Genomic DNA, 15,175 nt, shown 5'->3' with positions numbered 1-15,175 from the left:
ACATTCTAGTGTCATCACCAGTGAGTCAGCTAGACTATATGGGCTGCAGGCGGGATCTGTAAGGAGCCCATGCAGCCTGATTTCTTGACTAATATAAAATATAACCAATGACTATAAATATAATAACTTTATTAGCGCAGCTTACACATTCTGATGTCCTCGCTAATAAACATCTACCACGGTTCCCATACATTCTACCGAGTTAGTCCTATACCTGGAAGGAGCCCATACAGTCTGGCATCTTCAGCAGTGAACCAGCTAGATTGTATGTGCTGCTGACAGGACCTGGAGGGAGCCCATACAGTCTCCCTACAACCACGTGACTCTAAAGCTGCAGGACGTCACGTGGTAAGTACACCCAGTGGGACGCACAGTCCTGGGGCTCCTGGAACGCACAGACCGGAAGTTAGGTGCCAGGAACGGACAGGAGACGTCTAGTGGCGGAAGTAAACAGGAAGATGAGTCTGCGCTGAGTAAGTGCTGAGCTGCTGCTGTTATCGGGCTGTCAGTGCTGCAGGGGAGTTTATTTAGTGTCCACAGCTCCGGAGGGTGCCAGTACTATTACTATGAGTATAGTCTGTCACTGGTGACCGCCATAGCGCTGGAGCTGCACACTGAGCCTGAAGTTACACCTAGTTCCGCAGGAAGCAGGTGGGAATGCATTCTGTTGTTCCCTGGTATCAGCCAGTTTGGGCTGCATCCTGGGCACTCCTTTTTAGTGTAAGAGGTGGTCACTGGTAGCAGGGCACATGTGGGTTGGGCATAGTGGTGCCCCCATTAGTATTCTCACACTGCTCGCTAACCCATTGCTTGTCACATACACATCTAGCATGTCAGTAGCTGTAGACAGTGGCCCCTATGAGAAGCCGTCTCTTCATGTACATGTTGTTATGGTTTCAGGACCACCGCTTGGTTGCCTGCCGCCCTATGCTTCCATCAGATGGCCTGCACTATGCACGCAGCGGATCCTCAGGTAGACTGGGCGTACACTGTCTGGATCTAGTGACATTCCTTATACTGGATTACTAAGACTGTCCTTTATCGCAGGGTGGAGTTCAGATACATATGCAAGTCGAGGATGGAGAAATCATGTGTGTGAAGATTAAGGAGGAGGAGATACCTGCTGATATCAGCCTACGTAAGGAAGAATCAGAAATGGATGCTATGTTCTTTATCTGCCCCACTGTCCCCTATCAGCTCAAACACATGTTATGGCCAGCAGGGGGCATCATTAGAGGAGGGGGAGCATTATGGGGGGGATGGTTCTCTGGTTTACCCCTAGAAGGTAAAAGGAGCACTTTATCAGCATCCTTATGCCCTCTTAAATGATGCCTGAATTAGCCCCAAATGTACATGTTAATAAACTAAGTTTAATCATCCCTGCCTGTGATCACCAGACTAGTCCAGGACCACCCTCAATCAATGCCAATGTGTGTGTGGGACACTCTAAGAGCAGTGTGATCGACATCTTAGTCGGCTTGGGAAGTTTTCTGCTTTCTCTGCACACGCCATAGACCACATCCAAGGAGAGCAAGGTCAATTAAGCCTAAAATGAGCAAACACCCTGCAGTAAATATATGGCAATCGTGCATAAAAAATAACATAGAGTACTTAGTTAACATAATTTTGATTAAAAAATGTAAAAGACATTCCACCTTGTCACGGTGACCCTATTTGGGATCGTCCTAACCTCTAGTATTAAAACCTTATATGTCAAATGGTATAAATGTGAATAAAAGCTGAGCAGGATGGAGACCCCGACTAATGGACACCCAGCAATGGGGAACTATATGAATGTAATGTCCAGCTCAAAGAAAAGGGAGGCCGAGCAGAAAACCTAAAGAGATGAACTGGAAAATAAGTTGATGTGCTTGCAGACAAAAGGCACATGTTCACACTGGCCAGTAAACAGACAAAACTTAAGATGAAAACAAAGTGAGCAAATACCCTGCAGCAAATAAATAAATAGCAATAGTGCTTGAAACTAACACGGTACTAACATACGGTAATTTTGATAAAAAAAAAAAAAAAACATGTCATCCCACCTCGTCAAGGTGACCCTATTCATGATGGTCCTAACCTCTAGTATTAAAACCTTACAATATGTCAAATGACGTAAACGTAAGGGCCGAGCAGGATCGGGACCCCGAATAATGCACACCCAGCCATGAAGAGCTATATAAACTTAGATTAGTTACACCACTCTAGCACAGAAATAAAAATAAAAGAATACTGGAGTGGTGCTTTAAAATATTTTTTAGGTTGCGCGACCACTCTTGTGTATGGGAGTGTCGATTGAGATGGCTGTCTGACGAACGATTGGCCAAAGCATAATTCGGCAGACAGACATTAATATGTATGGCCAGCTTTACTGATACAAGGCTGGTCAAAACAAATTCTCAGCAGGGTGCATGCAGACAAACCACCAAGCTGTCATGTCTAGCTCTTCATTCAATGGCCACCAACATCATTAGGAATGTGACACCATAAACCAATTGTCATTAGCTTGTCTTTATGTATTCGTAGTTGTAAAACTACAACTCCCAGGCAAATGTCACAGATCCACAACAGTTGCAAATGTCATTCTTTTCCCACATGAAGATGAGGATTAGTGAACAATGTATGGTATTTACTCCTGCAGATGGGTCCAGTGAAAGAAATCCACCAGAGAGACGCCTGAGACTTCGGTACTCACATGGCTTAAAGCCAGAGAAAGAGGTAATAATAATAGTGATAATATTTATTTCTATAGCACCAACATATTCCGCAGCGCTTTTACATTATAGAGGGGACTTGTACAGACAATAAAGATATAACAGAGTAACACATTCAACAGATACCAGGGAAGTGAGGGCCTTGCTCACAAGCATACAGTCTATGAGGAAATAGGGGAGACATGAAGGGTGAATAGTAAAAGATGCTTGTATTGGATCATCCAGCCATCAATATAATAAATAGGGTAGTCAAAATATACTACATGATCCAGTCGCCAGCCACTGTGTGTACAAATACAGATTAAAAGTGCTAATAAGTGCATGAAAATTTTGGAAGGGCAGAACGGGACTAGTTAGATAAGTGAGGTGAGGCGATAGGCCAGTCTCAAGAAATGCATTTTTAGGGCACATTTAAAACTATGGATACTGGGACTCAATCTAATTGTTTGGGGTAGTGCATTCCAGAGAATTGACGCAGCACGCTTGAAGTCTTGGAGATGGGAGTGGGGGGTGCGAATTGAAGATGTTAGTCTTCGGGCATAGGGTAGGGTGATAGAGATGAGAAGGAAATGTAGGGTGGTGCAGAACTATGCAGCGCTTTCTGTCTGAGAGAGGTACGTTTGTATTGAACTCTGTAGCGGATGGGCTGCCAGTGCAATGACGGGCACAGAGTAGAGGCAGCGGTGTAGTGGTTGGAGAACGATATGATTCTGGATGCTGCATTCAGGAAGAATTGGAGTGTTTCGTAAGATGGAGACAGATTAGTTGAACATCGCGATAGTCCAAATGAGAATGAATCAGCTACAGTAGGAGTTTTGCAGAGTCAAAGGTAAGAAAAGGTCAAATTCTAATGATGTATTTGAGGTATAAGTGACATGAGTGAGTGAGTGAAGGAAAGTTCTGAGTCAAATATAACCCCAAGGCATCAGGCGTGCTACTTGGGAATTATGATAGAACTACACACAGTAATGGTAATATTGGGTTTAGGAAGGTTAGTGGAAGGAAGAAACACAAGGAGTTCAGTTTTTAACAGACTTAGTTTTAAATAGAGCGAGGACACGATGTTAGACACAGCAAATGGACAATCTCTGGTATTTTGTAATAATGCAGGGGGGATGTCATGAGACTATATGTATAATTGGGTGTAGTCAGCATAAAGAGAGTACTGAAAACCAAATCTACTGATGGTTTGTCCAGTAGGGCAGTGTATAGAGAGAAAAGGAGGGGGCTAAGAACTGAACCATGAGGAAACTCAACAGGAAGGGGAGCCAGCAAAAGATACAGTGAAGGAGCAGTCACAGAGGTAGGAAGAGAACCAGGAAAGATCAGTATCCTTGAGATGGATAGAGTGGAGCATAGTGAGGAGGAGCTGGTGATCCAGTGTCAAAGAATCAGCAGGGAGTATTGGCCATTAGACTTAACTGTTAGTACGTCATTAAAAACTTTAGTAAGGGCAGTTTCAGTAGAGTGTAAGAAGCAGAAGCCGGATTGCAAAAGGTCAAGAAGAGCATTATCTGAGAGATAGCGGATTAGACAGGAGTAGACCAAATGTTCCAGAAGTTTAGAAATTAAGGGAAAATTAGAGACAGGTATGTAGTTAGCAGGGCAGTTCTGGTCGAGGGATGGTTTTTTAAGTAATGGGTGTACGGTGGAGTGTTTGAAGGAGGAGGGAAAGAGAGCATGGGTAAATATGTTTGTTAGGTGAGTGGTGACATCCGGGGAGAGGGACTGCAAGAGAGATGAGGGAATAGAATCAGTGCTGCAGATAGGGCGAGAAGATGTGAGGAGCCTGGTCACTTCTTCTGTGACCGTTTCAAAGACAGAAAGTCAGATGAAGTGCAGGAAGGAAGTGAATGCATAGGGGATTGGGAGAAAATGTCCTGTTGGATATGAAAAAATATTTAGAACTAGATGGTGGCCCAATTCTAACGCATCGGGTATTCTAGAATATGTATGTATGTATATAGCAGCCACATAGTATATAGCACAGGCCACGTAGTATATAGGAGTACTACGTGGCCTGTGGTATATACCATGTGGCTGCTATATACATACATATTGTAGAATACCCGATGCGTTAATATAGGCCACGCAGTAAATAACACAGCCCACGTAGTATATAACACAGCCCACACAGTATATAGCAGACACGCAGTATATAACACAGCCCACGTAGTATGTAACACTGGCCACTATACTATACTCAACTTCCGAAGGCAGCCGATCTCCTCAGCAGCTTCCGTTCCTATAGATGCTTTGTGTACAGGACCTTCGATGACGTCACGGTCACGGACCGCGACGTCATCGCAGGTCCGTCACACAAAGCATCCATGGGAACGGAAGCGGCCGCGTGCACCGCTGAGAGGCGGGAAGACTCGGGGCCATCGAAGGTGAGTATATCACGATTTTTTATTTTAATTCTTTTTTTTTTAACAATTATATGGTGCCCAGTCCGTGGAGGAAAGTCTCCTCTCCTCCACCCTGGGTACCAACCGCACATGATCAGCTTACTTCCCGCATGGTGGGCATAGCCCCATGCGGGAAGTAAGCAGATCAATGCATTCCTAGGTGTGCGGAACCCCCGCAATTCCGCAAATTTAATGAACATGCTGCTTTTTTTTCTGGAATGCGATTCCGCTCAGGAAAACGCAGCATGTGCACAAAAATGCGGATTGCATTCTATTAAATAGGATGCTTAATGTGAGCTTTATTTTCGCGGTTTTATAGCGTTTTTATAGCGAAAAATCTGCTATGTGTGCACACAGCCTTATAGCACTCTGTTATGACAAAGATATTCTGTAAAGCAGGAGCAGGACTTGGTTAGCTCTGCTCAACAGATGATTCCCAATTGTATTTATTATACTTTAAATTAAAATTGATACCAAAATATTAATAGCAGTTTATTAATGTATTTTTATTTTTAGGAGGAAAGATTGAATATTGTTCTAGTTAATACTGACCCAATGATTGATGGAGACAGCTCTTACTTGGATAATAAGGAAGAAGAAATTCCTATAGATTTCTGCCCCGGTGAGGAATGAAAACTAAGCAGTTACCATGTAATGTGCTCCTTCACTCGCTATATATGTGCCACGTTTTACACAATCCTCATCCACTACGTGACCCACATTAGCTTCAGGAGCCATCAGCCCATGTAGGCAGACTGCCTGTGGCACCTTCTCTCTAGAGATGAAGACAGGATTAGAGAATGTACACAACATGGTCAACTTTTAATGGCCATTTACTAATTGACTGATTTTTGCAGAATTTAGCCCATTTAGTCTGTAGGTACCCACACATATATGATGATGGGTGATGTGCAAAGGATGTGTCCCATCGCTCATCCAACAGCAAATGTTGGAGTACAGTAATATAGGGTGTGTTAGATTTCCTCATGCCTTGTCTTTAGGTCCCACAGGAGATAAGCTGCTACCTTTCTTGCCTGAACCAATGTTAGGCTGATGGGTATTTAAGACTTATGGGTAGCCACACAATTCTGGTCCTCAGATAACAGGTGAAATGTTAGATTGGAAATGTTGGCTATGAATTCCTTCAAAACAAGTTGGACAAAAGCTGATTTGTCCCCAGATTTCACAATACAAACTCTCTTAGACCTGATGAGGCTGGTGCATTTTCTCTGATAATCTAAATCAGAATCACTGTGTTATCCTTTGAGAAATTTAAACTTAATCTCTGCCCACTTAATCTGACAGTTCCTCAGTGTCCCTCCTCCCTGCTGCTGACATCTCACACTGCTCTCAATACAGTTTAACATAAGATGAATCTTTAAAGTAAGTACACCTACTTGACCAGGTATAAGAGATTTTAATAATAATGAATGCAATTTATTTAGAAGTCATTTAAATGAGCACATAATTCTGTAGGAAAGAATGAAAGTCCATATAGTAGAACATTGTAGGCTTTACTTTCTTAAACCGTCTTTTTTATCATTTACAGTAGCATCGGAACCTCTTGGGACTCATTCACACATTGTTAAGAAGTATGTAACTATTGGACAATCCAGGCGATTCCTTTACCCCCGTGTTAACCATTACCAATGTAACCCATGCCATATCTTTTTCTTAGCAGGACCAGCAGTAGTGGCAGAGCCAGCACTTTCTCTCACACACGAAAAAGGCCATCTGCCGTCAGGTAAGTTACTGATTCTCTCTATCCACAATTGCTTTACGTGTAATTAAACAAAGTTTCTTTTTTTTTTCAGGATGTCTGACAGTCGAGGTTACATTGAAGTAAACAGTCTCATAACTGCTGTGTCCCACCAACCGGCCATCTGGGATGCCAGGGACCCCAGTTACATGGACCGGCTTAAGAGGTCCCATGCTTGGGAGAGTGTGTGTCAGGAAGTGACTGACGACTGGGATGACTTGCACACAAAAACCAAAGACCGGCGATGTAAGCACAAGTAAATATGTTGCTAGTGTCCATCACAAAAATCCTACCATCAATTCAGACCTGGGTGAGAGCAGTTTATAATCTGCATCATGGGCCATCTTCCGTTTTCTCTTTGGATGTCCAGGCTAGTATTAAGGACGGTATGACGCTGTTGTCATTTACTTCACGTTTTTAACAGTGAAAGATCTTCAAACAAGATGGCGTTCTCTGAAGGACTGTTACAGGAGGGAGCTGCAGCAGCAGAAGAAGGCAGAGAAGAGCAGTGGACCAGCAGTAAAGAGGAAGACATACTTGTATTTTCGCCAGCTCCATTTCTTGAAGCCTGTTTTGGAGGCTCGCCGACAAGTTTGGAAGCAGAAGTCAGGAGACTGGTAAGTTTTAGTTTCCTTTTTTACTCTATGCAACCAGACCTGGGGAAACAGCAGCTTATGAGCCACATTCTTCTTTTTTGCTTTTCCTGTCTGTCCCATAGACTGGGACAGATAAAGGGCTGGAAATTAAATGTGACAAAGCAGTTCAGTGCCGGCTGCATTGCAACCAAACTAGGTGCACACACCTGATTAATGTAGACCTAACCCTTAGGCTGGGGTCACACTTGGCGTAAGACAATACGCCACGTATTATACGTCCGTACTACGGCCGTAATACGGAGAAATGTTTCCAAAATAGTGATCCGTAGTCAGGGTGTGTCAGCGTATTTTGCGCATGGCATCCTCCGTATGTAATCCGTATGGCATCCGTACTGCGAGATTTTCGCGCAGGCTTGCAAAACCGACATCTAATGGATTTATGTGCTCAAATGTTCATTAAAACATATATACAGTATATATATATGTCATTGAGACACATATATATATATTCTGTATTTAGATTTCATTCAGCGCGATATCTGTGAACAGCCGGTAATTCAATTGCCGGCTTCTCATTTCTCCTGCCTAAACCCGACATGATATGAGACATGGTTTACATACAGTAAACCATCTCATATCCCCATTTGTTTTGCATATTCCACACTATTAATGTTAGTAGTGTGTATGTGCAAAATTTCAGCGCTGTAGCTGCTAAAATAAAGGGTTAAATGGCGGAAAAAAATGGCGTGGGCTGCCGCGCAATTTTCTCCGCCAGAATGGTAAAGCCAGTGACTGAGGGCAGATATTAATAGCCAGGAGAGGGTCCATGGTTATTGGCCCCCCCGTGGCTAAAAACATCTACCCCCAGCCACCCCAGAAAAGGCACATCTGGAAGATGCGCCTATTCTGGCACTTGGCCACTCTCTTCCCATTCCCGTGTAGCGGTGGGATATGGGGTAATGAAGGGTTAATGCCACCTTGCTATTGGAAGGTGACATTAAGCCAGATTAATAATGGAGAGGCGTCAATTATGACACCTATCCATTATTAATCCAATTGTTGGAAAGGGTTAAAAAACACACACACACATGATTTAAAAGTAGTTTAATGAAATAAACACAGCGGTTGTTTTAATAATTTATTGTTCTCTCAATCCATCAGGAACACCCTCGCTTGGAAAAATAATAAACGCACAAGATACATACCTTCTGGTGAACCGTCTCGTCCCACGAAGTAATCCATCTGAAGAGGTTAACTAATATTACAGGCAGGAGCCCTGCTAAATGCAGCGGTGCTTGTGCTTGTAATTCCCCGGCAAATGAATGAAATGTAGGTCATTGACCTACTTTTTCTTCAGTCGCGGTGATGCGCCCCCTGGTGGATGTCCTCATATGACCTGGAGCGTGGGAAAAAGTTCCCAGGCTGCAGTTCATGAGAACATCCACCAGAGGGCGCCTCACCGCGACTCAATGTAAGTATAGATCCAGCTTTCCTTTCAGCACCCGGGGATTACAGGCACGAGCGAGTGGTTTATCGCAGCTCGTGCCTGTAATATTAGTTAACCCCTTCAGATGGATTACTTCGTGGGACGAGACGGTTCACCAGAAGGTATGTATCTTGTGCGTTTATTATTTTTCCAAGCGAGGGTGTTCCTGATGGATTGAGAGAACAATAAATTATTAAAACAACCGCTGTGTTTATTTCATTAAACTACTTTTAAATCATGTGTGTGTGTGTTTTTTAACCCTTTCCAACAATTGGATTAATAATGGATAGGTGTCATAATTGACGCCTCTCCATTATTAATCTGGCTTAATGTCACCTTCCAATAGCAAGGTGGCATTAACCCTTCATTACCCCATATCCCACCACTACACGGGAGTGGGAAGAGAGTGGCCAAGTGCCAGAATAGGCGCATCTTCCAGATGTGCCTTTTCTGGGGTGGCTGGGGGCAGATGTTTGTAGCCAGGGGGGGGCAATAACCATGGACCCTCTCCTGGCTATTAATATCTGCCCTCAGTCACTGGCTTTACCATTCTGGCGGAGAAAATTGCGCGGGAGCCCACGCCAATTTTTTCCGCCATTTAACCCTTTATTTCAGCAGCTACAGCGCTGAAATTTTGCACATACACACTACTAACATTAGTAGTGTGGAATATGCAAAAAAAATGGGGATATGAGATGGTTTACTGTATGTAAACCATGTCTCATATTCTGTCGGGTTTGTGCAGGAGAAATGAAAAGCCGGCAATTGAATTACCGACTTTTCACTAACACCGCTGCGTATTTCTCGCAAGTCACACTGCAGGTCCGTGTGGAATCCGTATTTTTCTCGCCCCCATAGACTTTCATTAGCGATTTTTTTGCGCAATACGCTGACAAACGCAGCATGCTGCGATTTTGTACGGCCGTAGAAAGCCGTATAATACTGAACCGTAATATGCGGCTAATAGGAGCAGCCCCATTGAGAAGCATTGTGCCGTATGTAATGCGAGTTTTACGTACGTAGTTTTTGCGCTCTTACGTACGTAAAACACGCATGTGTGACCCCGGCCTTAGACGTAGGTCTGAGCGGCAACATTGGAGCGAGTACAGGCACAAGACAGACCAGGACAAAGAAAGAGCGCTAAGTTGTGACAGGCACAAAGATGAAGACACAGATAGAGATCATAGTAAGGATTGCATGGAAATTTATTATGCTTAAAGGGAATCTGTCAGCAGGTTTGTAGGCAAAGAGAAGCTGAATCCAATGATGTGTGACTTAGACTGCTGTGTGCAGCTGTTCTAACTCAGAGCTTTTAGATCTAGTAATGAAGCAGAGCCGAGAAAGCTAGCCCTGCCCACACCAGGCTCTGCATGAACATTGTGTGTAGACAGTGAGCTGCTTATCAAAGGAGAGCAAAGTCAGACTAGCAGGCTGGCAGTGCTGTAGACCAGGCAGTGATAAACACCAGGTGATAAAATTTTCAGTGTAAGTAAACAACAGCACACAGTCTGATAAGTGACAAATCTCTTAAATCTGTATCGAAAACCCTGCCTCATGCAGTCCACAGATTACATGGCAAAAAAAATTGCTGGCACATTTCTTTAAAGGCTGAATAACAAGAAGAGTCTGATTTATAAATATTATACAATGCAGTTAAGTACATTATGGAAGCTGCATTGTAACATGTAGTAGTAACTAGTCAGCATACTGAATTCTGCTCAGTATTAAGCGATAAAATTAATTTTAAATAATATAAAAATAATAAAATTACCATGCTAGTAGTAATATTGAGCAAGATTAAGGGGGTTGTATCAAGTTCAGTAATGGTTCAAATTGCAACTTTGCAATTTACCTTTTGTTAAAAATCCTCTCTGTTCTTGGAAACAGATGGATTTTTAATTCTGTAGTGTAAAGCTCATTACCTAGGTTGCCAGCCACCATGAAGTCCTCGCCTGGCTGGGTACCTAGGTAAGGAGCGCTTGGCACAACAGGGTCTTCGCCGTGCTGAAGTTGGCTGGATCCAACCAGATTCAGACTCCCAACGCTACAGAGGCAACTTTACCTCTGGTAGAAGCAAAATATCCCCAGGAATGCAAGAAGCTGGGGACTGGGAGCAGCATTCTCCTAAGGCCGGGGTCACACTAGACCGTAATACGGACGAGTGCTATGCGATAAAAAATCGCATAGCACTCGGCCCAATGTTAATCTATGGTCCAGCTCCCATCATCCGATATTTTCTCCACCGTATTTCGGATCCGAGGGAACTCGCAGCAGGCTGCGATTGTCAGCGTATCTCGGCCGAGACTCGCCAATGCAAGTCTATGGGTGCGCGAAAAAATCGGATTACACACGGACCATGCGTGTGCATTGCGAGAAATACGCAGCGGTGTTCTATAGAAAAGCCGGTAATTCAATTGCCGGCTTCTCATTTCTCCTGCCTAAACCCGACAGGATATGAGACATGGTTTACATACAGTAAACCATCTCATATCCCCCTTTATTTTGCATATTCCACACTACTAATGTTAGTAGTGTGTATGTGCAAAATTTGGCCGCTGTAGCTGCTCAAATAAAGGGTTAAATGGCGGGAAAAAATGGCCGTGGGCTCCCGCGCAATTTTCTCCGCCAGAGTAGTAAAGCCAGTGACTGAGGGCAGATATTAATAGCCAGGAGAGGGTCCATGGTTATTGCCCCCCCCGTGGCTACAAACATCTGCCCCCAGCCACCCCAGAAAAGGCACATCTGGAAGATGCGCCAATTCTGGCACTTGGCCACTCTCTTCCCACTCCCTGTAGCGGTGGGATATGGGGTAATGAAGGGTTAATGCCACCTTGCTATTGTAAGGTGACATTAAGCCAGATTAATAATGGAGAGGCGTCAATTATGACACCTATCCATTATTAATCCAATTGTCTGAAAGGGTTAAAAAAGACACACACATTATTAAAAATGATTTTAATGAAATAAACACACAGGTTGTTTTAGTATTTTATTGTTCTCTCAATCCATCAGAAGACCTTCGCTTGGCAAAATAATTAACGCACAAGATACATACCTTCCGATGATCTTTCACGTCCAACGAGGTAATCCATCTGAAGGGGTTACTTATTTTACAGCCATGAGCTGCGCTAAAGCACTCGCTCGTGGTTGTAATCCCCGGGTAATGAAAGGAAATCTGAGTGATCTGTACTTACATTGAGTTGCGGTGATGCGCCCTCTGGTGGATGTCCTCATGAACTGCAGCCTGGGAACGTTTTCCCACGCTCGAGCTCATATGAGGACAACCTGCAGGGGGCGCATCACTGCGACTGAAGGTAACTATAGGTCATTGACCTACATTTCCTTCATTCGCTGGGGCTTACAAGCACGAGCACAGCTGCATTAGCAGGGCTCCTGCTTGTAAAATATTTTAACCCCTTCAGATGGATTACCTCGTGGGACGTGACGGTTCATCTGAGGGTATGTATTTTGTGGGTTTATTATTTTGCCAAGCGAGGGTCTTAAAATGGATTGAGAGAGCAATAAAATATTAAAACAACCTGTGTGTTTATTTAATTAAAATACTTTTGAATCATGTGTGTGTGTTTTTTAACCCTTTCAAACAATTGGATTAATAATGGATAGGTGACATAATTGACGCCTCTCCATTATTAATCTGGCTTAATGTCACCTTACAATAGCAAGGTGGCATTAACCCTTCATTACCCCATATCCCACCGCTACAGGGAGTGGGAAGAGAGTGGCCAAGTGCCAGAATAGGCGCATCTTCCAGATGTGCCTTTTCTGGGGTGGCTGGGGGCAGATGTTTGTAGCCACTGGGGGGCCAATAACCATGGACCCTCTCCTGGCTATTAATATCTGCCCTCAGTCACTGGCTTTACTACTCTGGCGGAGAAAATTGCGCGGGAGCCCACGCCAATTTTTTCCGCCATTTAACCCTTTATTTGAGCAGCTACAGCGGCCAAATTTTGCACATACACACTACTAACATTAGTAGTGTGGAATATGCAAAATAAAGGGGGATATGAGATGGTTTACTGTATGTAAACCATGTCTCATATCCTGTCGGGTTTAGGCAGGAGAAATGTGAAGCCGGCAATTGAATTACCGGCTTTTCACAGATATCGCGCTGAATGAAATATAAATACAGAATATATATATATAAGTGTCTCAATGACATATATATATATATATATATATATATATATATATATATATATATATATATATATATATATATATACGTTTTCCCGAACATTTGAGCACATAAATCCATTAGATGTCGGTTTTGCAAGCTTGCGAGAAAAACTCGGCATGCGGATGTCACACGGATGTCACATGGATCATTTGATGCGAGGAAATCGCATCCTCGCACTGCACACGGATCACTGTTTTTGAAACATTTGTGCGATTCTCGGCCGTGAAAAACGGACCGTTTTTTTATACGTTAAGTGTGTCCCGGCCTAAAGTTTTAAGTTGCGAAAACCCCTTTAAATTCAGCCTATTGGTTTGGAGCATGACAGCAGTCGCTTGGACCCTTGGAAAAATTGATTGATCACCTCTGTCACATTGGTTCCTTTATAGGTCACAGTTGCACTATTACTCATTAGAAAACTATGATCATGCTTGGAGGGAAACACTAAGTTTATTTTTTTTAGTGGCCATAGGCTTGTGCTACAGAAAAATGATATAATTATCCTCTACCGGTCCAGCGATGTCTCTCCACCGCTGGCCCATAATTTGTTGACAGTGCATGCGACTACTGCAGCCAATCACTGGCCTCAATGTTGATGGTGATGACATGAGCCACTGAGGATAGTGATTAGCTGCAGCAGTCATGTGCACTCTAGTCATGATGTCAGCGCTGCAGCCTGCTAGCAAAGACCAGGGAACACTGGTGGAGAGGCATCACTAGACCTGCAGGGGGTGAGTAACTGATCTTTTTATTAATAATAAATCCACATGGAAAAGCCATTTTAATGACAATGTTTATAATGGTAGGGAACACGTATGTTTTTTGGGTTTTTTCGCAGCATTTCTGGAAACCTTCGAGATAAGACCCAGGACAAAAAGTTGGAGCCAAAGTCATTTGCCACATTTACAATCCCAGAGTCAGGAGCTACACCTACTGTACCATTAATGGACAGTCCCCACCTGGAACAGCCCCGAAAACGGAGAAGGCAGGAGAAAAAGTCCAATTGCACTCTGAATTCGCCTATAAGCTCCCATGGAGTTGTCAGGGAACATCAAGAGCTAGAGAAAGACGCAGACTATCACTTCTACATGTATATCATGGCTGTAACTAAAAGATTCTCTCCGGAGAAGAAGTGGGCTTTTAGAATGAAGATTATGGAGTTGCTGCAGATGCATTCTCTTGACCAGCAGGCTTCTGCTTTCCATCCCTCCCACAACAACTACTCGTACACACCAGAAGATCATATTTCCCCATCTACATACCCACCTGCTTACCCCCACTACTATCCCTATGAAACCTCTCATTCCTCCAGACACTCCCCAGAATCTAGTTATATTCATTCTAACCAGCACAATTCTTCAGACCCATCCATATTGTGTGCCCCTCCTAGTCAGCCACATTCGCCTATTGAATCTCCTTACCGGAGCCCCCTCTCCCGCTCTTCACAGACGCCTTCAAGTCAGGCCAGCATAGATACTGAAGGTGACAGCTCATTTTTGGACTACTAAAAAAAAGTTGTTATATAAAATTTACAGTATGTTTAAAATAGATTATATATAATATATAAGAAGTTTAAAATGTGGAATGTAAGCAATAAACCTTTTCTTTTAAATTGTCAGTTTATTTTTGCATCAAACATTATGTGGAAAACCAGGCACAGTGAAGATATGACAAGGAAAAGCTCTTTAAGGGGGGTTGTTCACTAGTGGTCAAGCTCTTATTAGTAGCTCTAGGGTGAAGCAAAAAGCAAACTATACTTACCTTCTGTTCCAACACTAATCTGTTGCATTTCCCAATGGTCACTTGACATAATGTCACATGACCGTTGCAGCAAATTAGTGACTGCTGATTGGCTGTAGAAGTCACATTATATTGTTATGAAGAAACCGCCGTAGGAGGAGACAGCACTGTGATTAGAAGAGCATTGGTCCGGCCGGTACCTATAGTTTTTTGCTTTATGATACACCCTTGGGCCAGGTGATGACAACCCCTTAAAGATACATAAGCCTTCATACGG

General features: G+C 43.4%; 1 protein-coding gene across 1 annotated transcript; it reads left to right on the top strand.

Annotated features, from left to right (window-relative positions):
• Positions 1-486: 486 nt before the first annotated feature.
• Positions 487-14,777, top strand: LOC143767190 (uncharacterized). The gene is made up of 10 exons (XM_077255307.1): positions 487-651; positions 901-973; positions 1,048-1,138; positions 2,642-2,718; positions 5,639-5,744; positions 6,672-6,714; positions 6,801-6,866; positions 6,937-7,137; positions 7,306-7,498; positions 13,965-14,777. The coding sequence occupies exons 2-10, from the start codon at positions 941-943 to the stop codon at positions 14,664-14,666; spliced, it is 1,512 nt and encodes a 503-aa protein (XP_077111422.1). The 5' UTR covers positions 487-651; positions 901-940; the 3' UTR covers positions 14,667-14,777.
• The last annotated feature ends 398 nt before the right edge of the window (positions 14,778-15,175 follow it).

The sequence above is a fragment of the Ranitomeya variabilis genome, chromosome 4 (assembly GCF_051348905.1).
Source record: "Ranitomeya variabilis isolate aRanVar5 chromosome 4, aRanVar5.hap1, whole genome shotgun sequence".
NCBI classification, from domain to species: domain Eukaryota; kingdom Metazoa; phylum Chordata; class Amphibia; order Anura; family Dendrobatidae; genus Ranitomeya; species Ranitomeya variabilis.
Note: the sequence above shows the minus strand (reverse complement) of the source record. Positions and strands in the feature narration are given on the sequence as shown.